At 41.9% G+C, this 25,086-nt stretch overlaps 1 protein-coding gene across 2 annotated transcripts in view; it reads right to left on the bottom strand.

The window, feature by feature from the left end:
- The window catches only part of KCNB2 (potassium voltage-gated channel subfamily B member 2), a 526,354-nt gene extending 501,715 nt beyond the window's left edge, over window positions 1-24,639 (bottom strand). Inside the window, exons 1-2 of one of the 2 annotated variants that reach the window (XM_069220350.1) lie at window positions 23,507-24,639; window positions 9,187-9,869 (exon numbers count right to left, since the gene is read on the bottom strand). In XM_069220350.1, the coding sequence (XP_069076451.1) occupies window positions 9,187-9,765 (579 nt within the window). In that variant the 5' untranslated portion in view covers window positions 9,766-9,869; window positions 23,507-24,639. The remainder of the gene's footprint in view (window positions 1-9,186; window positions 9,870-23,506) is intronic. The other variant, XM_069220351.1, reaches the window with a different exon arrangement.
- Window positions 24,640-25,086: the final 447 nt, after the last annotated feature.

Raw genomic sequence — 25,086 nt, 5'->3', positions numbered from 1 at the left:
TTGTTTTTTCTGAACCACAATTTTGCTGTTGTTAGGACTCTTTACCCTGTGACAGTGCTATTCAGTCCTACAGTGTGCGTTCCACACATAACATGGTATTGATAAAATTGCTTGTATGCAATTGATGTCATATTTTAAATGTCATATGTTGACTGCAGTGTGTAATCACACCACCCACTTACATGACAGAAATATATGGCTACTATGAGCACCACTGTGATCTGGTTGGTCTGCAGTTTTGAAAGCACTGCAGATACACATGAAAAACAAAAAAGTCTTGGCCATATAAGAAAACCTAATTTTACATATTATTAAGCCAGCTGTAGCAGGTAGTGTGTAAGTCTGCACGGGAGCGTGCCTAACATGTAAAAAGGTGGCGCACAACATATTTGAAACAGGTGCACTCACAGTGCCCAAAAGCCTAAATGCTTTCACTCTATAGGATAGACTCGGCTTTCCATAGGCAGACCTAGGTGTGATTAAAATATGCATTCAACATCTCCACTTGGGAAAACACTCGAAAAGTATTTCAAAGTTACTTTCCACTTATACCTCAAATTCTGATTTAATAGTCAAATCTTATTTCTAATAACTGTATTAGAAAAGTAGCTTTATAAAAATGCACTATAGGCTGCTTGAGCTAGAACTGGGTTAAAACTAGTTTTGACAAACATCACATCTCCAGAAGACAGGATTATGCTTGGTGTGGCAATACTGCACTTTTGCTCTGCACAAATGTGGCCACATAACATGGGTGATATTTCGTGTAGTGAAAAGACTGCAGATACTGTATTTTGCAGCTCAGCGTTGGTGAAAATGTGGTATTCCATCATTATTTCCTACTCTGAGTTACAGAACTTGGATTTATGATATAACAATGCACCCAGCCAATACTGCACTCAATTGTATTAACACCTTAAATTTTGTGGATTGCAGGATGGGGTGCTGAGTTGAAGGGTTAAGGACCAGCTTTAAATGCTATATCTGGAACAGAGTCTAAAAAGGCTGTTGCCATTTGAGTATCAAGCAGCCACTGTACACAAAATCAAACAAATTTATCCATAGGGCCTCAGCTTGTAATGGAGAACATTTGAAAAGTAAAAAAACATATTTCTACATATTACTTAAAACTTGTATTCAATGCATTTATTACTCCTGCAGAAGACTGAGGTGAAGGAAGATAAGTTGCCATATATTTTGAGCAAGTGTGAAATTTGGAATTGGGGCTGACATGTTAAAAGTAATGTATCCTGCAGTATTGTCTGAGCTTCTTGGCAGCAGTTAACAGACAGTGTTGCACCATTTGTGCCATCATTTGTACTAACTGACCAGAGCACGTGTAATGATTTATTTGGTGTACTGATAGTTCTGTACCAATGCCATTTTGAGCAGCTAATACAAATACCAGTCCAAACTTCCCTGCTCACCAGCACAGTTTCTTAAAACATAGGGCAATGCACCAAATATGCCCAAGATACTCTGTAGTGCCCAACACATTAGCTGGATATGTTAATGCACACATGACCAAGAAGAAAAAGGTCACTAGCATACCACTGCAATATTTATAACACATTCACATCATGAAAACAGTGCAGAGCAAGGCAGGGTTGGGGACAGACAAGATTGCACCAGAGTGTATCCAAGTTAGGGCTGCTACCACAGCTGGAAGGGGTTGGCCGTCAGCTGAAACTACTTAACAGTTAACATTACCAGTAGTTATGTTATATTAGATGAAAATCAATTATTGATGTAACACATGCTCCACATTGTTAAGAATTAAACAGGAGTGTCATGTGAATGATAAAGATCAATAGCATAATGCATTCAGGAAAAATCTTGTGGAAATGGTAAAAGAAGCAAGTTTAAATTTACCACTCATCTCCAACTATTTATATTCCTATACCTCATGTTGTGTTTGAAAAGCAAATATCCAAGAAAATGGCTAAGGTGGATGGCAGTGGATATCCTGAAAAAGCGATACAAGATGGTCCTACTTAACAACTGACAACTGGGTTGGGCTGGGGACATACCAAAGCAAAGGCCAGAAGCAGCACTGAGGTTTTGCAGACACTTCAACATCAATTTGTCATAGTTCTCTCTGCAGTAGAGGATATTTGAGATTATGAATGGATTATTAAAGATGTAGAAGCCAGTATTGTGTCAAATCAATGAGCAAACAATGACCTCAGTCACATGTTTTAAGATGGCCGTACATAGGCTGTACAGTTTAACAATAATTGCAAGAGACTCCTCCAACCTCATTCGTGTGGTCACTAGACCCGTTGTGTGATGCAGAGGTATATATTTGTGAAAAAGAGGATAAGAATATATATACTGCCTAGAGCCACAGATACATCAGGTGCTCTGCTTCCTATATTTTGAAACTGAAAGGATATCATTTAATGCTAAGGACTGTGCTGGGTTGTTACTTTTTGGCGATCCAAGAAGCACCATCCCTAATTTTCATTTTGATGTAATAGAATTTATGTTTATTGATTTTGATACTTGTTTTTTTACCACAAAAGTGTGAATTACGGATGGTAGCTAACTTCTTCCAAACATGGCTACCAAACAGCTGCATATATATTCCTGATCTTTTGTAGTTTACATTAACTGGTAATCGTAGCTAAAAGAAATTGAGGGGACCTTACTGATCAGAATGTGTGCAGGGATGAATATTTACAAAATGCTAGTATTGTGAAGATAATTGTGTCTAGTTGTCTGTGGCTTTTGCAGCTGTTTGGGTGCGCATTGCACGCAGAATTGAAAATCTACTGGGACAGTGAGATGTCTACATTAAAATGTATTTACGAAAGCTTGAGACATATTTGGCCATGTTATACTTTTATTCTGGAAAGAATCACTGACATCTCTTTCTGGAAACATCAAACACTTTCTCATGCAGCTCTGAAACACAATACTGTATCAAACGTGAAATAACCTCGGAGGCAGGAAGAGCATAAAATCCCCAGCTACAGAGCGCAATAAGAGCATTTACTCAATTAAATCATCAACAATTTTAAGCCAGGTTAAGCATGACAGTCCTTCACCAAAACATCAGCTGGAACAGCATCATGCAATGTAATGCATAGCTGCTACCTCTGCCTGCCTTCCTATTCCAGTGAGGCATCCTGAGAACACTGGATGACATCCGGAACTGTATTACGATTTCTTGGCTGCCCTTTGCGGGCCTTTGGCATGTGCTATGGCTCGGCTATTTTGAGGAGTGCACACCATATGTGGTTGCTTGAAGTCCTTATAAAAGGATGTAATGTGCAAGAGAAAGAGGGCCATTCTCAGAATGGGAAGCAGTGTCATCTGAGATGATACCTGACACTCTACTGCCTTAAGCAGTGGAGTCCGCTTTTCAAAAGTAGTGGTAGAGCGGAGGCAGGTGGGGCTTGATTAAAAATAAATAAATACAATAAAGTTCACTTATTTAACTTTGGTGATATTGCAAGGCTCCTCTTGACCTCAATAAAAGACACATGGTGAGTGATATTCCTGCAGGCTTTAAAACAACGTAATGTTGGCTGTGTGTCGAGAGGAACCACTTGGTTTCAGTGAATGGCGCCTTTGACCACAGAAGAAGGATATTACACTTTTCAGATGAGCTTTTTCTAGAGTAGATTGAGGAAACCTTTGGGCCATGTCTATTACATTCTAGCCACATGCAGGGGGTGTATAAAATACTGCACAGGAGCGGATCATGCCTGATATGTATTAATGTGCATACATAATCAAAAGGAGGAATAGGGAGAGTTAAAAGAGAGCTTTACCATCTCTCTAATATCAAATACATTATCAAAAGGATAAGGTACTCATGTTTGTCAGGAATTAACTCCATCCGATTCCATGACCCTGCTCAAAGGGGAACCTGTTCAGGCTTGCAAAAGGACCAGACCCTTGACTTGTTCATGACATAATTCATCATTGGGATCCTCAACCAGAATGATGGTACATGACGGGCTCGACTTGGTTCAGGGAGCTCCTTGATATTGTAGGGATGAAGGCATATAAAATTACCTATGGTATAACCTGAAAGTCTGAATTTATTGTTGGTCTCCACTAAAACAAAAAAGCAATGGTACAAATGTGTACCTTGGTGGGCCCTCAGAGCTATTGGTGGTCCTAGCCTCACTGGCTGTCATGATACAGACAAGAAATTAGCCCATATGGGAAAGTAGGCCTTCATCAGGGCCGCCAAAATCCCCAGACCACAGTTGAGAGAATCCAGTGGTGATTCCTAACTTGTGAAAGTGTCTAATATTCCCTTATAGGTGATTATCACTCACATATGCCACCTGTCCGGATCAGATGGCAAATGTGATTGAGGGGGCTGCTTCTGTTGGGGGGAGGAAGGAAGATGGTGGCCAGGGATATTGTAGTCTGGCGTGGAGGACATTAGATGCCCCCCGTGTCACAGCTGCGAGTCAGACAAGGGCAGGAAATAGATCTGTGCTGAGATGCTTTCCATTCTCAAGGTGATTGTACTGTCGCAAATTTTCCGTCTGGTAAAATCAGACCCGTTGTTCCTGTACCCGATAAATGCAGGTACTTCAACAATGACCCTTGAATGATTGAGCGGGGCGGAATTAGACAAGGGAATTTCGTTCAACTGATAATCAGGGGATATTTGTTAAAAAGTGTGTGTTAATCCTTGCAAGTAGTCCGTGAGAAAAAAAAAAACCTCATCAAATAGGTAATGACACGTTTCAATTTTTTTGGACAAAGGGACAAAGATGGAGGAGTTTCTGTGCTTTTGAGACTACACAGATTTCTTCATCAGAAGTAAGATAATTTATATCAGAAGAAAGTGTGACTTAAGCTAAGTCTCGGACATGTTACCAAAAATCTGTTTGGTCAGATGAGCACAGGAATGCACGTTTTTTCTGTGATCTCTCTTTGTGATTTCCAGCTCATTTATCCCAGACCTCTTTGGACAAGGTCACCATGTCACCAGCGTCATAGTCTATAAAATAAGTGCATCAGTACATATGAGGACCTCAATAGCCCAGTTTGACCCCCGTCCGGCAGCAGTGGTAGCATCCGTATACAGATGTGCTTCTTGCTCATTTAAACAGTGATTCTTGGTCTGGTCACCACCAGACGGGCAACTTGGTTACAGTTTATCACATATATACATGTAGGTTTTATAAATCTAGGTTAATCCTGGATATGTAGGCCCTGCGACATTGCTCTGCTTAAAACACTGCAGACTTTGATTACGAATGGCCGCGCAGTAACTACTGACAAGAGGTCTGTGAACTCTTCTGCTGCCGCCGGATTTGTGCTCCTAAAACCTTTACACAATGTCATTCAGAAGAAGCGCGGGATTTGTGCAGAGCCAGCTGACTTGTATTCGGTTACACCGCACTATGGCAAGATGAGCCCGGGCAAGGAAGCGCGTGCGGTTCAAAGGCAGCAGCGACGGCCACTAAATAGCAATCCTCTGACGGCGCACGCTCCGTCCTTATTTCATTTATAATTAGATGCACGTCGTGAGAGCCAAGCGGAATACAAAGCAGCACCGAAGCACTATTTGGAAATGCTGCATGCCAAATGTCTTTCTAGGAATCCTTACGGGTTTATGTATTAGTCTTTCAATTAAACCTGACATGCGGTTTTTCTAATCTCGGATGCTGTTGCCTTGATTTCACCTTTTACCTTCTCTTTAGGATGAAGACAGACTGCATTGAACAGTCCAACTCCCCACCTTAGGCACAGACTGGGAGAATCACTCAGACACACATTCACCACTGAGTGCAGGCTATACATTCTCACACACAGAAGGCCAAATGCATACCCATTTGCAGAGACATGCATCCATATGGACACACACGCACACGCGATCGGTTGAGGCCTCATAGCGTGGACTACACATATCCAGACCCACAAGTGTACACAGTCCACATAGTGTGGGCTATACATGCTCACACACATACTCTTCACACAGTGCACACATATGCACATATATGCACACACATACACACACAAACGCACACACTCTGCAGGTTCAGTGAACATAGTTTGGGCTTAACACATCCACACACATACATAAACACAAGCTCATGGACACACGCACATACACACGCTCCCATACTGGTACAGTCCACGCAGTGTGGGCTCCACATGTTCACACACATAAGCAAACATACATATCCATACTCACAGTCGCAAACAACACACAAGCTCATGCACTTAATTGCGAACACACACATGAATAGTAGAGTCTGCCTAATGTGGGGTAAACTTGTCCACACAGAGAAATACACACACATGCATAAAGACACACATATAGACACACCAGCACACATACACACACATAACTGACTGTAGGTCCACATAGTTTAGTTATACATGCCCCCGTGCACTCACACACACATACATGCACACAGAAACAGATACACACACATACACAGCGAGAATGCTTTGGTATGTCAGATTTCCCAGGGAATAATATTATTACTTAAATGTTTCTTGTAAATGGTCGACACCAACACACACATTTCAATAAAGACCCTTCACAGATAAGAACCTCCACACGTACTCCAGATGTGAGTCCATTATGACCGCTGCCAGCTTGCTCGCATGCATTTGCACCCATTACACAAATCTTACATACATAGTACTTCACTAAATCTTGCAGAGGTGCCTTCATGATTTCTGAAGCAGTTTACTATGATCAACATGCGCAAGCATACGCTTCTTGCATCCCTGTAATGAAATAAAGTTTAGGCACCACTGAAAATAAAGTGATCCAAGACATTATGTAGTGAATCCATAATTAATGTTTCTCTGGTCATGACGTCTACACAGTCCCTAAGGTTATTCATTCCTCTATGACCATTCCATTAGGCAGTCTCTCATAAGCAAACATGTCAATGTCATGAATTGATCAGGAATACTGCTTTCATAGTTCTTACGTGTGGCATCGTCCAGGGATTACACACAAACTCTGTTCATGAATCCTACACAAGCATCACTATCTTAAGTCATGCACCACTGGCTCAGATTTGTATTTGATTTTGGAATGCACAGTAGACAAGTCTTAGATGTGTATATCTCAAAACACTGGGCGAGTTATATGAATTGTGAGCCACAGACAAACTTTGAACATCAGCAGACCACCATGAAGGACAGATAGTAAAAATCTTTCAGAAGCCAGAACGTTTTACACTGCTGCTTGAGTATTTTTCAGAGATACAGCGTCTCTAGGAGTGATGAACAGGAAATCAACCAGGACGGCAGCCATTATTACCATGAGGACAATCTAAACCTAAGTGTGAACCCCAAGACAAAACAAGGAAAATCAGATAGACAGGAGGGCAATCACATTTGTGTGCCGATCCAGGGATGAAGGTATAAGTCAGTATACAAACCAAACATTTCACATACTGATACACAGTCTCTTATGTCGTTTGGACATATATGCATGTATACACAGCTTCCGAGATCATTACAGGGTGTGTAATAATCCACAACATGCAACAAGGACCGTTCTGAAATCACTTGTTAAATATCACTGAATTGTTTAAGGTAGGCAGCTGAAATCCCATTTTTGCTAATATAGGTATTATGGCCTTGCCACAGTGGTGGCAGACAGTAGCCAATGTTTCAGAAAAAACGATGGAATTGGACAGCCAATTGATTGAAAGTTGCAATGTCTACATTATGGTCCAATAGAGAGCCAACCCTCTAGGTAACCTTTCAGTAAGATCTGTCACTACACCTATCAAGGATGGTGCATAAACACGCATCTCATCTTTTTATTTGTTTCATGTGTGTTGTTTTATGAATCCTTCATAAGTACCACGTTTATCATTCCTGCATGTTGCCAGCATTCTTTATCCCTTAATGTGGATGGCTTCCATAAATCCCACCTTGGGTATGCTCTTTCAAAACATATTTTGGGATTATTTTAAAGTTTTAACTTTTGTGATAATGAAAGGTTTAGGTAAATTGAAAAAAAAATCGATTTATCACTCACTCATACCCTCTATGGGCAGTCCAAGACAGTATTACTACATTGTGAATAGGGCTCTTTCACAAATCTTTCTTGAGCACACCACTGACAAAAACATACATTTTTATGCAGTCAGGTCCTTCACGGGCACTGTCATGAAAATTGCTATTATTCAACACTATGGTATTTCTTCAGGGTAAGAAGCGCTGGGCCTGATTTAGATATTGGCAGAGAGGTTACTCTGTCACAACGGTGATGGGCATCCCATCTGATGAAATCTAAATCCGTAGCATATAATGGGATTTAGATTTCGGCGGACTGGATATCCATCACCGTTGTGATGGAGTAAACTGTCGCCCAATATCTAAATCAGGCCTTCTGTCATGAAACCTACCTACATGTATACAACCCTCCAAAAAACTAGACAAAGACAGCAGTGACCTTAATGTGGTACACAAAACTCAATTATACATTTGCAAAAGCACAGATTCCTATTAACCAGTCTTTATACACCCAGCAGAAATCTGGTACAACTTGAATTCAGGGCATCAAACTCAATGCGCTATAATCATATTCATGTAACTTTATCATTGCAACTCATGTAATAAAATAAAGGTTGCTCATTTAGTTATTATGACTGAGTTTATCTCTAACGTTTTCTGCCCCAACCTATCTTCAACCCTGGAAAAGCCACTCTTCTAATCAACTTAAATCGCTCTGGCGTTCTTCACAAATACAGTGTACTTGGAGCGCAAGTAACACATCTACGACTACGTGGGTGAGCACCAGTTTCGTGCAGCATGAACCATTTGCACCTCTGGTCATTCCAAAAGTGCAGCCGTATTGGAAGAATTTCACAAAAACTACAGATTGCTGACATCAAATACAGGTGGTTTACTCCTTAGGCATCACAATAGTGCAATGCAATCTCTCTTTTCATCATATTTTTTGATCACAGACATCACTCACCATTTGCAACTAGTGATGAAGCTCAACCTCAACAGGGAACTTAAGCCTTTCAAAACACAATGGGGTCAATACAACTCTGCTACAATGCTACCTTAGCTCCTCCCTTTTGCGTGGTTAGCATTTAGCTCTGTCTACGGTCACTGTTTTTGGTATTCAGCTTTCCATGTGAGCTCTCGCATGTTTCCTGCTTGCACTGGTAGTAGAGTGTCTGACACTCTTCCTTTTATGTAGAAGCTATGAAAGAGTCTTACCTTTGCTGCTACTGAAGAGTTGGGCTTCTCAAGCAGGTCCCAGAGCTTTTTCCTTTTGTCTGGACAGCATGTGTTGTCAAATTCTTCTCCTTCCCGTTCTCTCAGCGTCTCTGCCTCGCGCCGCAGCTCCTCATTCATCTGTTCTTTCTTCTGGTGATATCGGGCCTGACAGCAGGACTCCAAGTAGATCTCGTCAATTCCCCAGTAGTCAAGCTCTTGGCCAAAAGAGAGGGCGCACATTTCTTCCATCATGTGCAGCTTTCCTGTCCTGTAGAAATTCAGTATGGAAGTGAAAGCTCCTGGATGCCGATCAAAGAAATATTCATTTTCATTCAAGTTATAATCATCACAAACGTCCAACAGGGTCTCATGCGTATTGCAGTCTCGTAGTTTCCCTAGCCTTGTCCTCGGCAGCCGGTCCAATGTCCTCCACAGCACTTCGTGGTTCAGTCCACCTACATTTATCTTCACTCTCCTTGAACATGCTTTACTCCTGATGATCTCCACCGGCTCTGGAGGCAAGGAAAGGGTAGACCTTGATACCTTCCGATTCAGCCCTGGGGTGGCCTTTTCCGCCATTTTAAATTAAGTTCCTGTGCAATGCCGCAGTGTTTGCAGAATGAATAAAGGGCTACCGATGTCGGGGGAATGGCCACTTTAGGAAGGCTGGCCCATGCTTTGAACTGTAAGATAAAAATATGGATGAGTTTTAGAAGTCATTTAGACATATTTTCATCCACCCACACATTTATTTGTCTAGAATAATGTAAGAGAAACCCCAGCATAGAATAACTTGACTGTAAGAAAATAATGTTGTTGTAAATATGACATAACAGGATATGAAATGCAAAAAACACTTTCAAAGAAGGCCAAAAAGACACAGAAATTTAAATGTGTCCCAACATTAAGAAGTCACAGGAAAACATTAAAGCATAAAGGTATCAACATTTTAAAAAGTCGTCAAAGTACAGAGGCGGTTCTAGGAGCTGTAATAGAGAAGCTATAAATTCAGGAGGGTGGGGTTAGAGCAGGCTTATTGGCCTAACGGGAGTCCAAATAGGGAGGGAAAGAGGTTGAGAAGCGGGGATAGGCAGGGTGGCAGGTCTGGTAACAGCCCCCTTTAAAGAGTATAGAACCTGAAGTGACTAGCAACCTCTGGCCCTCCCTTACAGAAAAAACGAGAAAAGCCAGGTGGATATTGAAGGGAGAATAGGAAATCCTTAGAGGAAAGCCGACATAAGGTCCTTTGGATATACAAATACTTTGTTCAGGATTCGTATCAGTAAAGAGTGAAGAGGAACTGCAGTTGAGCTGCAGAAGAATGAATGCAGCGGAAACAGTGAACGCTATAAGTGAAGTATATAAATCTGCCAGTTAACAATAATGCCATAATACTAGGTGTGATGCTTTCTAAGCTCTTTAAGTGATTACTACACAAAATAAACACAAAATTATTTCAGGAAGGGGAAAAGAGCCGGTGTAGTCCCTTTTTTGAAGACTGTAATCCAAGGGGAGGCTGGCAAAAAAAAGGAAAAACAAAATGTCTCCACTGGTAATCAAATTAATTGATTTCTTTTTAAATAAATAATACGAAAATAGCTTGAAAACAGCAGGGGTCAGATGTACTATTTACTGCTTGCAAAATACTGGTCGCAATTACCAATCTGTATTTTTGCAACCAGTAAATAATTCACCAAACCAACCAAGGCCGGTCTGGGTGACCAAAAGCAGCCAGGACACAAATTCTCAAACCAGCCTGGCTTCCTTCCTCTCCTTCTGCAACCTGTCTCTTTCCATCCATCCATTATCTCTCTCTCCTTCTCTTTCTTTCTCTCTCTGATTGTTTTCTCTCTAAATTCCCACTCCCTCTCTCTTCTTCTTGAATCCTCCCCCTGCCTGCTGTAATTAAACTTGGGGAGCGGGGGAAGTGGCAAAGTCACCAGGAGTGGCTCTGGGCTTTCCTAACCAGCCGCCAAGGACTCCTGTCCACTGAAGAAATGCTTCGTACAATATAAAGCCTATCTGGCCCTGAAACCACCCTATGTACACGTAGGTCAGTTCAGACAAGATTCGAGTGGGTTGAAATAATACCTACCACATTATTGTCATGAGGTAGGTCATAAACTGTGACTCACTTCGATTTTAGACCACCACAGGCATGGTGGTTTGCTGAGGTCAGCAGACCACCATGTCTGTGTTTGCCTTCAATAAAGAAAATTTGATTTTAAATAGAGTCCTTTTTCCAAAAACAGAAACGGGGCTTCATTTATAAATTAAAGTTTACTTTTTAAAGTGTGTTTAAGAGTTGCCTACTTCCAAGCACTTTTTTTTAACATTCCTAAAGGGAAAAGTGTCCCAAGGGATTTGTGAATTGGTTATCGCCCCAACTAGTTTGGTCCTAAACCATTGATACATACAGATAGGAATCACTATTCTGAAGGGACACCTACTATCTACACCTTCCAAACAGTGATTCCTTATCCATTTTTAAACCCATTTAAGGAGTCAGAAAAAGCTTTGTTCATCTGGACCCTGGTCACTTGACTTGGGACACCTTGGTGAAACAAAGGGAAAATTGTGCCACACAAATATCATTACAGAGAGGGAGAAACAGGATAACGGCAATTGGCTGATGATCCTAACTTGGCCTTTAATCACTCATTCTGCATGGAGTAATTGTAAACATATAGAACTGCTTGGGGTGCCGGCCAATGCTGGAAACTTCACACAGATGTTTGTGTGAGTAGGACTGACCTCCCTCTTCTCATGATCCAGACTTACCCCTGCTTCCAGAAGTAGTAACACTGGTTCATGGAAGAAAACTTGGAGCACAACTCTGGCACATTTCTAATACATGGAGTGGAACATACAAAATATGGCAAAGCACACTGGTGGGGGCAAGTTAGCTTTAATTTAGTTTAGTGCCAAGCAATGCACACCTGTAGGACTGCACCGGGGGTTGTATAGCCTTTCAGAGCTAGTCACGACGTTTTAATGCATAACTAGTTAAATCAGTCATACGTAATTAACGAGGTACATAGATTGTACCTGTAAATTTAAAGGAGAACAAGAGGAGCTTGTAGAACACCTACCTTATGATTGCCATCGAGCTATATGTTTCTAAGTTACAGCATGATGTTGCCTTCATCAGAACATAAGTTTGTCGCCCAGGAGAGGAGATGGGAGAGGAGATAGTAGAACCAGAAGACAGTCTACTCGGGCATAAAAAAGTACAGAGAAATATTTGCACGATGCAGGTTAAAAGGTGCACAGCCAAGAGTGGGGAAGGGAAAAGTGGAAGGGGAGAATGGAAAAATGAAAAGGGAGGGGGTCAAGTAAAGAAAATGAAAAAATAAATGTGTTAAAAGGCAGCCTGGAAGAGAAGAGAATGATATGAGGAAGTGTGAATAAGCAGCGAGTGCGGTGGAAAACAGAGGATGTCACCTTTTATTGGACACATTTAATAAGGGGAACACTGCAGAACACAGAATGCAATGACGCCAGGTGAGAACTAGAGATATGCCTGGACAAGAATGTTATGGTAAAAGAGATCAAGGGAAGTGGGGACGTGAAGAGTGGACAATAAGGTTAATCGGGTGCCGCCTTTCTGCCTTGTGGATATTGACACAATATCTGATGTTGCTAAGGGGCTGAATTACGTTGTTTGTGCATAAATCAGAAAAGGCAAAGGTACTGATGATAGTTTGTGTGGCACTGTGATCTCCAATCTCCTAGTATTATTTTCAGAAACATACTCTTCTCAAAATAATGCTTTAAGCCAATGTTACAGTTTTTTAATTAGTGGCTTACTCCTTTTGATGAAAAAGAGATTGATTTTAAATGAAAAATACGCATTTCTAAAAAAAAAGGAGTGTTACTCTTTCAATAATTTCTTCTATGAAGACACCTCGTACCAGGTGAGACATCGCAAAGAAATTGTTGGTCTTTCGGATTCAATTTCAGTGCCTTAACTGTAAATCTACCTTCCTGCTCCTGACCTGACGAACACTCTAGACCACAATATCAAACATCACACATCAAATTAATAAAATAGTAAAGGAGAACCACAGTAACATGTTCCTGAAGAAGGCCCGGTGTTTAGCTAGATCGATGAATGCCAGTGAAAGCTCGAAATAATACAATGATTTCAGGGTAATGTCATTTTCAAGCATACTTTGGCATCAGACATCCCTCTTATATATTCAGTGATCACGGCATGTTCGCCCAGTTTGGCGCCTGTCATTGAGGGCCAGTTGTGCTGATTAGAAAGTAAAACAATGACTTGATGTTATGTACCTACTTATGGTGACTGAAGCCCCCATCCTGGTTTCTAACTAAATTAATTGTTGTGTGGGGGCCTTTTTAAATCTGACTGTCCATTAAAAATGTACAGCATTGGAAGTATTAGAGTCCAAAGGCAGAATTTCAGTTTTTGGGTAGCACTGTAGATAACACATACAGCACTGCTGATATAACAGTCAATATTAAAATTGTTTAATAGGATGGCATTAAAGAAAGTAACATTGATTATATCAGACATCATATAACGTACTTCTGATGAACATATACCGTGGTGCTGCTGGTGAATCCAGTAGTTATAATTAGGACTTCCAGTTTTATGGAATATATGTTTTTGAATATTTCCATCTACATTTATCCATATTTATTTTTTGGCCATATTATTTGTATTTACCCATATTTATTTTGTATTTTGTGGACAGATGAGGTGATAACTCGTATATTTCCATATTAATTTAACGGATAAATGTGCACTCATACTTTGATGCCGGTCAGGTTTTAGCACATAAAGAATCAAAAAGCTCCCCTTGGGAATCAATGTCCCTACTACTACCACACAGCCACACTTGATCACTTTTTACACGCCCCTCAAATATACCATAGTTTTCACAAAACCAGTACCACAATAATATAGGAGAATGTACACCAAAATTCCATATGTTAAATTAGAAACAATTTGTTATCTGATCTAAATTGCATACATAAAAAATAGCAAGGATCAACTTAGAGATTTGCTAATCATTTGAAAATGCATGCATATTTTAAAAAATCCAGTCCCCCCATACAGCGCAAAATAAAATTAAACATTTGAGTAAAAATTAACAGTAAATAATACAAAAAGGGAGAAAGCACTTAATAATCCATCAGATCCACTGATACAATGGTTCTGACCTCCTATCTCGTTATTCCAGATGCAAGATGCAATTTACAAATAACATTCAGTAGTATCCAGATCTCTCAACAGATTCCGATTTAAAATACCTTGCTATTTTTTATATATGCAATTTTGATCAGATAAAAAATTGTTTACAATTTACCATATTGTAATTGTATTTATATAATGCTTACTATCCTGATGAGTCATTGAAGAGCTTTTCGGCGAGTAGCACGCTACTCTGGAACCCAAAAGGATTAGTGGTGGATTAGTATAGAAAAATACTAGTAGAGTATTAGTATTAGGAGGTATCAGTTAACATGACCGGAGGACATGTACATCTGTTAGTTGGATTGAATAGAATAATGAAGGGATTAAGGATGGAAAAATCCAGAAGTGTTAATTGGGGGATCATAGTCGTAAGATGAGGTTTGGGATGAGTAAAGGAGTGGTGGAGTATGGAAGAGTCTGTAGAAAGGGATTAAGGACATCATAGTAGTAATATTGGGTTTGAGATGAGTCAAAGGAGAGATAAATGAGGGAGAATTTAGTAGGGTTGTTTGGGTGATCATAGTAGTAAATTGAGGTTTGGGGTGAGCCACAAGGGGTAGATGAGGGAAGAGTCTTGGATGGGTTATTTTGGAGATCATATTAGTAGAATGGGTTTGGGATGAGTCCAAGGGTGGAGATAAAGATAGATTGATAGAGGTATAGGGTAATTGTGAGACAGAGTAAAGCTTTCAAGAGAGATTTTTTCCTTTTGTAAATTAGGACTAAAGTAGTAAATATATAGATACACAATTACATAGTTAGGGAATATATGCCTAAGGAATATAATATATTGAGGTTTAAAGTTGTATCATATAAACACAGACTTTCAAGAGTTGCAGTATTTAAAGGTAATTTATTTGTGTACTTCTATAACATTATTTTATCTTTCCTCAAAATTTCAAAAGTGAAATGCTTGTATATAAATAGTTAAGATAATATTGACCTATTGTGATAGATAAAACAAAAACAGAGACTCATAAGCATCTAATCAAACAACTCTTATAGAAACTATGCAATTACCTATCAAAATGTCAAGCGTAGAATAATATACGCATTTATACATATACATATATAAACATATATTACTAACATATATATATATTCTCTGAAAAAACAAAGGTTACAGGGAAGTTATAGTTAGGTCCTGAATTTACTCCTACATAACCATAGAAAGTCATCAGTTATAGTTAGAGTTATTTTAAGTAACTATAACTCGCACCCTAAAGTAACTATAACTTGCTCCCTTGCCGTGCACAGTTTTCTTATCAATAATTTTATTGCAAATGTTGCAGTGATAATATCAAGGATGCCATACAAGATCTCATCAATGGTATAATATGTGGAGTAATTAGCTGTGCAGTGAGGAGCCAATATTACAGGGTGGCACAGAAAACAAGGTGAAAACCACTGTAAACAGTGGTTTTCACCTTGTTTTCTGAGACTTTAAACTGCTGATGTCCTTAATGGGTGTGAAAACAGCACAGGACTTCAGCAGTAGCCTCGGCATGCTTGTTTTGGTTATTTTTGAGGTGGGGATTTGGGGCCAGGGTGGGGGCAAAAGTGCCTCTTACGTGCATCTTGCCACAAGGCCAACCCCTCTCCAAGGCTCGGCCCCCTCCTCACACTGTGAGGTATTTCGTGAAGTTGGCAGGTCTGCTTATGTGTTCTATTGTGTTTTTAAGATCATCCCAGATGGCGATGAGGGCATATTCAGTGCCTCTTCCTGGGCAGAATGGGACTTTGATGTACATTCTCCTATTTTGTTGTGGTACTAGTTTTGTACTGGTTTATTACAGTGCCCTGTCACCTTGGTGTATGGTGATCTCTCTTTCATTTTGAGTACTTTACATGGCCACAAATAATAAAATAATAAACCCATATAAAAAATTTGCATAATAACACAAATACATGCTGTGGTATGCAGTAAGTTAAGCAAATCTCATTACTTTTTGTAACTTCCCAAACTGCCATTATGTACAGCTGTTGGCCTGAAAGTCATTAATCTCAGCATGGAGGGTCACTCAAAAGAAGCCAAATTATCTGCATTTTTCTGCTTTGAAAAATAAATACAGGAAGGAAACAATGTTTTCTGTCTGTATTTAACCGTAAAAATCGGTAAAAACAAAAAAACAGAGAGTCCTAATAATAATAGTACTAGAGCCAACGAACTTGCATGTATTACAATGAATGTAATAAAACATGTTAGTATAGGGTTTGGTAAATGTATTTTCTCCTCGTTTTATATTTAGGGGCATGCTCAGTTCCGCTTCTGCAGTCTCTTGAACATTCAAATCTTGCCATTTCGGTCCGCATTTGGAGCAAAAACTCAAAGCCTGGTCTAGGGATTTAGGTACAGATTCAGAGTTAACCACTATTCTATTTTGTGAAAGTCAGTGAATCTCTTGATATTATTTTTTGGTTTACTCGGCAAACATTGAATTTCAGAAAACATTGCACTCTAAGGCTTGTGTATACGTAGAGGCTCACAGACATGATGTCAGACAATAAGGACCCTGTCTCTTTTTGTTTCATGACGTGATCTTGTGAGAAAGCCTTTTGAGTTCCGGAAGGAGGTTTGTGGATATTAGCGTATTATTCAGACTTAAAGGGCCAGTCACTGTGGCTTTATAGCACCTTGGAGTTGACATTTTATCTTTATATGCCCAGGAGTGTACATTTATTTTTCGTACTTTAGTATTCTTAAAAAAATGAAATACTATTTATAAATAACTAGACATAAGTCCATGGTTGAAACGTAGTTAAATGATTTAACTCCTCGCTACCATGGGAAAATCGTCCCATAGATTTAAATGCATTTTACATAAACCTGAGAACATCTGGAATAAACCCAGGTACCATTATAAATAATGTTTAGTTTTATTGTGATATTTTTTTCTGATGTAGATGCGTGTGTATGTGCGTGCCACTATTAAAAAAATATATATGTGGTTGGTGTTTCTGAGAAGTTTGAGGTAAACTTGATACTGGTTTTGGTAATTCAAACAAACTTCACTCAAGAAAAATGGTCACAGAATAAAATTGTGAACGTAATATGCTATCTCCTTCGTTGGAAATACGTGTTTCTGTAATTTAAACAAATAATTTGCTTTCCATTGGAGAAAAAAAAAAACTGCTTTCAACTGAGCTATACCACAACGAATTCTACATCTAATTTAGGAAATGTGGATACATGCACTAATACCAGCAAATCAGAGCAGCTTTAGAACAGACGTTAGCGCTAATTTTGAGGTTAACGCCAGGGGCGACTCCTCCATTAGGATGGAGGAGAGTCATCCCCACGCCAGCAGCGGCAGCTGCAAACCTTTTACTAAAAAACAATAATAAACTATGTTTATTAGTGTTTTTTTGTAAAAGGGGCGGGGCCTCGGGGGTGACAAGAGCACTGCACCTCAGAGCGCATGTGTGTTGGGCCAATCAAACACACATGCCCAAAGGGCTCTCTTCAGCCCCACAACATGGTTGCTGGGCTGGAGAGAGCCTGCACAGGCTCCCAGTCTGCCTGGTAGCGTCTTGGCTGGACGCTCCCAGCCAATCCTGATGCTGCTCGGAGCAGCGTCAGGATTGGCTGCAGGTCAAGCTGGGATCCTGGGAGCCTGCTTGCAGCCACCTGAGGAGAGAAGTGGGCGCAGCAGAGAGAAGGTAAGTGTTTATTATTTTTTTTGGGTAATTATTTAATTTGTATTTTCCTATAACCTATAGCCCCATTTGGCGCTGCAAGTTGCCACTGGTTAGCGCTAATTCTGAGGTCAGAGCTAATGTTAAAGGCAGCGGACAGGAGGGTCGGCAGGGCAGTCATGTTAAAGTTAGCGCATAAGAAAGATCCACAGTTCAAGGTGGTGTGACAGCTGATGCCATAATTCCATTGCACGGGAATTTAAGCTTGACTTAATGATTTAATAATTTTCTTATCTGACTCTTTCACTAAATACCTTCACATGGCATATTGTGTGTACTATTTATTCTTCCAATCGAAGTAGGAGTGCTTAAGGCAAATGAAAGTGTAAATGCTCCTTGTTAGATTTCCATCTTGTGACCATACCGATATGGGCGTAAACTATGGATAAAATGTGTATGTAAAATATGAATAAGCAGGTATTGCAACTAATATCACACCTTTTTTCTATCCATAGAATTTTGGTCAATTGACATCTGTGGCCACCAGGATGTTTGAAGAGAATGTATATTGAGTTTAGTAAAGAAGATCAGTCTCCTGACAGGTTAGAAACTATGCTACCTCTTGTCTTATGACCATCGTGGAGGAAATTGGGGAAGTGTTATGTGAGTAACCATTTGTTCAAAGAGCACAGTGCCAGTTCCCACAGTGTAAGGACTGAGGTGAGAACCAGGGTGACTAAGAGTAATGAATATTGAAGGTGGGTTATCCAGACAAAGAAGTTAGTAGTAGTGAAGACATTCAGGGTGTGCTGACAGTGACCAGTGGTGGACAGTGCCTCCATTAGATCTAACACAGAAGTTGATAGAGGAAGCAGGACTGGAGGAAGCCCTTAGTAAAGATGTCACTGTCAAAGTACATGGCTTTTATAATATCTATAAAGTAGCTCTCACTGATAAGTGAAATTAACCCTAATTAAAGCAAATCTACTAGCTAGATAGATTAGTGATGCAATTGTAGTAGCGATATTTGAAGAAGAGAGGTGGCCCACGGAGATAAAAAGCTAATTGATCATACAAAAAATATAAGCTTTGAAAAAACATTGCAAAATTGTATTCTGGTAAATATCAACTGGCAAAGTTTTTCATTCATTCACTAAAGCTCTCTGGCAGGGGCTGTGTCATTATGGGCCACCAAGCTGTTCTCCCCTAAAATGGGTGCACATGTTCTTTTGCTGAAGGTGACACATTACATATTGCAAGAACTTCCTATATTATGAACTCATAGATAGGTACCAGATACCACACAAATATTAAAAGCCATTGACATGATTTGGAATTTGGATGTAGAAGACAGGTGGGGGACACTTTAGTTTACAGGCCATCAGGTCTCTCTGCCTACAGCATAAAGACATGGTCATTAGTAGGGAGAAGGACTCTCCACGAGCCACTTTTTATATCAGTCATGCACCAATCTTCCCTCTTAGCAAAGCAGAAAAATAAAATGAAAGAGTCCAAAAGCATAATAAAATATCTTCAATGAGAACACATTCTCAGGAAGATGAATGATAGGTAAGAAGTGCTTCCAATGGGGTATAAATCTTTCCCCTCTGAAGGGAACACACACTGAATTGAGACAACTGTCCTAGATACTCAGCATCTACTCTGTATCTCAGTTCAAAAGGCAGCTCTAGGGTTTCTGTCCTTCCCAACTGGTAACACTGTTTACGGCACAGTGATCTTACAACTAGGGTAGGACTGGGGCTAAATCTTAGACATGGGCACAAAATAAAAGTGGCAACCATTGGTGAATTCGGTAGGTAAATTGAGGCCCATGTTTGCAAATTAGAACAGTTTTAAAGTTGCAGAGACAAGCTGTTTAAGTATTTTTGAAGGTATGGAGGACTGAATGGACATGATATTGCTGCCCCCTCCCGCCCACCCTATCAGAGCAGCCCTTGGGCACTGCCTGATTTCCCTACAGGCCATTCTGACCTGCTTACAGCACAGCCTCTGTTCATACCAAAGCACCCTTATATTAACTGGATGAGTGATTTCTCTTTCTGAAGACACTAATACTGCCCCTTGGCCTCCATGATATGTCCTGTGCGAATGAGGTATTGCTGTTTGCTGGCACTGAGTTTAGCTCAGTTGTTGGCTCATAGGTCAAAGCCTAGAGTGTTCCATCCTTCAGATAACCCCCAGGCTTTAATTAGAAACGCTAAGAGGAAAACCTTCTCCACTATCCACAGTACCGAGGTAAACCTCTCTCAGAGACAGAGCAGCTTCGTGTTTCAGCCAGGAGGGGAGAGATGATATCTATCATGTGTAATCTGAGAGCAATGCAGCTTCCTAGCCTGGATGCGTTTCCCTGCATTGACAATGTATACTTTATTTTTTTCGAAGCATTATGCCTGCTTTGCAGGGGAAGAAATGTAAGCAGTGCTGACCAAAAGCCAATTTTTGTTTAAAGACTGTTTCTGATGAAAATTCGTCCATTAACCTAATTTCTAAATTGTTGAATCAAAGGAAAGCAGCACTAATAGACCCCACGAATGCACATTATTGAAGGCCTCTGCTTAGGATGCAGTTCACTCCCCAAGATTGCAGTTAGGGGCACATGGAACTGCATCTGTTCTCTCAGTCTCCACAATGCCTCATGGATACGTGCAGTGACATCCACCACAACACGCCTATACCAGGTTTTCAAACCTCATCCATGTCACGCACAATATCCCATACCGGCTAACCTACAAACAGCAGGCCTGCCAACGCGCACAGTGTAGCCGTGTGACACAAGGTTTAGTGCCGCACCACACAGTCACATGCTGAAGAGCCAGGTTCACACAATGATTTAGAAACCCTTGCACAGTAAGGGCTTCTGATTGCTGTAGGGGATGGAAACAGTCTTTAGCATGATGTATGAACCACACGCTGCATTTAGAACATGGCCGTTACAACGAATTCGACTTTACCACACATGCATTTACCACGCATGTCGTTACAATTATATTCCTTAGGGAAAACAGTGTTGGACTTTAAAGTCCAACACTTTCCCTACTGTAGCGCAGACTTGAGTTGAAATAGTGAATTATACCTCTCCAAAGTTCAGCGCTTTACCTAAGGCATGTCGCAGAAACGATATGTGTAGGAACGTAATTTGTAGTTGAGACACATTTGTTATAAAAATGTGGAGTAACAGAATTAGTTGAAAGGCATACAACCTGTGGGGGAGGATAACTGTGGTGTTTGGGCAGAGCAGGGTGGTCTAATGTCCCACTCGCCATCACCATGCCCCTATTCAAGGCCATGCCCTCTTCTCTCTGTACACTCATATGATGAAAAATATTCCTAGGTTGGCAGGTCTGAAACAGCATCCCGTTGGCCATGAATTCTGATGAGTGCCCAGGAATTTGAAGAAAATCAGAGTGTTTAGCAACCTCACCAGTGTTATGAAGTCCTTTTATAAATGATAATATACAGAGCTACTTAATCGGCCAATCAGAAAGCTGATTGTGTCTTGCACAGGGTTGGAAAGTGGTATACAAAGACCAATACAACAAAAATAGCCAGCGCCGTTTTAAAGCATGGATAAGTGGGCTGTGGCCCAAGGCCCCAGCCTTTCAGGGGGCGCCATGATACAGCCAACTCTTCTGCAAGGTCTTGCCCTCATGACTTTGAGTAATTCTTAAACAAGCTGTTTCTTAAACCGTTTTCCTTTCACTTATTTTCAAATGGGTGATGTGTGAGAGTCTATTATGGACAGTTTGCAGAGACATGCTGTGTTTGTGTTTCATACAGCATCCACAACAACGTTTCTTTTAGATCAAAACAGAGCCTCACATACAAGAAACGGGAGGGTGCCACAGAAATCGTTTGTAGTAGTATTAGTGAGCTGCTGCTGTGTTAAATATTGAAAACACAAGTCACTATCCCTAAGTAATAGATTTAAACACACTTAAAAAGTGGATGAGTGTGCCTGAGCACTGCCAGTGACCTGGGCAAAATGGCCATGAAAGAGCCGAAATTGCATCATAAATTCAAAGCTGTTCTGAGCAGGGCCCCCCAAAAACGGTTTGGCTGGTGGGGGGGGGGCTAAAAAGCCTCAAAATGCCCCTGCAAACAGCACACTGTGCCAGCCCTGCGGTGTGAACCTCTCCTCCACTCGCCTTGCTTGCAGGCGCCCTCCACCCTTTGCGCCAGGGACTCTCTCCGTGGCAGGCAGGCTCTCATCCGAGAACACCGGCCTCTGCCCGGCCTCCCATAATCAGACCGGGAAGGGTTAGCAAAGTTCTGGCAGGCCCGTCCATTTTGTGCTGATGGCCGTTGTTCTTCCCGCTCTAATCTAGTCCTGGCAGCTCTTCAGCAGCACCCAATAGGATTACTATTGACAGAACCTTATCTTTCAGGAGTCCTTGTTAGTGTGAGGCCTTGCTTGCTGTTTACTTTCAGGGGGAACCCCAAAGCCTGGCAGCGGCAGTGCTTTTGTGACGCCACAGGATTTATGTTTTATACTGGGGTGAACTTAAAGCTGAAAAATCGTTAGCGGTTAATTTATGACACAGTACTAGGCATCGCATGCTGCTGTTTATGGTACACGCGAAAGAGGGGCTTCCACTGAGCAAGTGGAATATCTACAGCTTGAAGAGAAATGAGGATCACGTCATGCAAAATTGTCTGACCATTCCTGTTTGTACTTGCAATGTGTGTGAACAGTATCAGGTGTGCATTATGTTTTTTTGTGGGAGCGGGAAAGTCCTTGAATTCTAACAACGCAATTGGTGTCGTTTATAGTTCCCACTGTGATGGGCTACACCTTACAATTTGCACTGCTGGATGTGAAAGTACAACTCTAGAGATCGGCGCGACCAGGTGGTAAATTGCAAAACACCTGCGCTGGCTTCCCAGTTTCTAACTGTGCAGTCATACAAGAGACACTTGCAAGTTGCACTGTCTGTTTCTGAAAATGTAGACATAAAATAAAAATATTAGCAAACCAAGCACATACATAGGTATATATAATGAGTCAACAAATATAAAAAATACGGACGTGCATCTGCGCACACAGCGGCATTGCAATATATGTGCGTGTGTGTACAAAGACATTTATATAAATAGATGCAAATTCAGTTGTATACTTAGACGTATATGAGCGCCGATAGACAGATACCCAGGTGCCTAGGATGCATATGGTGTTTACACTGTTTATGTGATGCTAGCCTTGCACAACCTCTCACCCACTCAGTCCCATAACGGTGTCCTAGGCTTCGCATAGTATATCTCCAGCACTCCATTAAATCTCTTAATGGTCATGTTAATAATATCTTAAGTAAGATCTGTGTACTCTAAGTCCCCAGAGCCGTATTGTAATTGTTTCAAGCGTCGCTGTTCCCGTTAGGGTGGCAATGATTCACTCTTAAAGGAACCCCCGTCGTTTGGGCATGGTGAGGCCCCTTCGCTTACCTGTCCGCGCTCAGCATAAACAAGGGCTGCAGCCTCAGGGGGAGGGCGCGGGGATTCCCCCTTCAAGGGCTGCGCGCCTCGGTGGTCCTGTCGGAGGGCGGCATCCTCTGCGCAGGGGCAGCGGGAGGCTGCTGGGGCACCTTACATCCCTGCCCCGGGAAGCGATCCCAGCTCTCCAGCGCGGCAGTAGAGACGGGGTGAAAGGAGAAGACTCCACAGGGTGGAAAGAACAACATGAAATCAGTGCCGCGGCTGTTGCTGGGAGGGGAGGGAGGATGCAGGCCGGGAGAGCTCCCCGCGCAGCCTGTGATGGTGCTGAAGGCGCTGCTGTGCGCTCCGCCACTGGGGGAAAGTGGAAGAGCGGCAGAAGGCAGGGAGCTGGGCAGAGAGCATGGAGGGAGCCGCAGAGACGGTCTGCACACACACGCACACACACACAGCACGGTACAGTCAGCTGCACAGACACTCACAGGGCGCTGGCAGCTCAGAGCTCTAGAGGTGAGAGCTAATTGGATTGGGCTCCGCCGCACATCTACCAAGGACAGCAGCAGCAGCAGGTCGGCCCGAGCGCTCCATCAGCCGGCACACGCCTCCCGGGGCAGCAGGGAGCGCACGGAAGCCATCCTTCCCCCGTCTTAGCCCATGATGGCCTGTCAGTGTGGCCGCGATGGGAGGGTCCTCGGCAGGGCCACGCTGTCCCCAAGCACACGGGAGCTGCTCCTAGGCACAGATGGAGAGAGAAGCCCCAGCACCAGGCACACGTCCAATGGCAGCAGGCGGGGGAGGACTCCCGTAGCTCCCTCCCGTCGCTCCTCAGCTGCCCAGGGCCATCTCCCCGGTGTCTGGCACATGTGAGGGGTGTTTTCTCAGAGTGCCGCTCCGGGAGTCAGCGCGTCCGCCCGTCCATGCTGGGCCCCTTAACAGGTGCTATCAGTGGTAGGCTGGCCCCGGCTTCTTCTGCTCAGTCCCGGGGATTGTTTCAGACGTGGCGCTGCTGTAACCCCCCCTAGCAGCTCGTAAGCCATGTACTGATCTCACGGCGGTGAACGCTGGCACGAAGAGGGGTGGACACCAGGTGCCAGCTCACACAGAACGCATCACCTTCCTCCTGAGTACGATGGCAACGCGGTAGGCGTGTTCCCATGTAAGAATTCCTTGTACAAGGACACAACACACCAGCACTGTGACACACAAGTACAGTTCCTGACTCATTTTCGTTGCGCTTCAATCAGTGGAATCACATTCACGTGAGAATCTATCTATCTATCTATCTATCTATCTATCTATCTATCTATCTATCTATCTATCTATCTATTAATCGATTGATCGATCTGCTGCCTGCCTGTCTTGTCTTCTGAGTGGGGCATCCCCATATCCCGGAGAGGTATCCGGGAGATTCACAATCTTTATTTCAAGAGTAGGCCCATGGTCTGGCAAGTTCCCAAGTGTCCGGTCATTTGTCAATGTAATCTGTGTTCAGCTTAGCTACAATGCATTACATTAGCATTCCAGGTTCACTTTTTCATGTTGTCACCTCATATGAGCATTTACTGCTCATTGATTGCTTTAATTCTGTTTTA

Source organism: Pleurodeles waltl, chromosome 2_2, assembly GCF_031143425.1.
Source record: "Pleurodeles waltl isolate 20211129_DDA chromosome 2_2, aPleWal1.hap1.20221129, whole genome shotgun sequence".
NCBI lineage: Eukaryota > Metazoa > Chordata > Amphibia > Caudata > Salamandridae > Pleurodeles > Pleurodeles waltl.
This window is presented reverse-complemented; position numbering and strand designations above follow the sequence as displayed.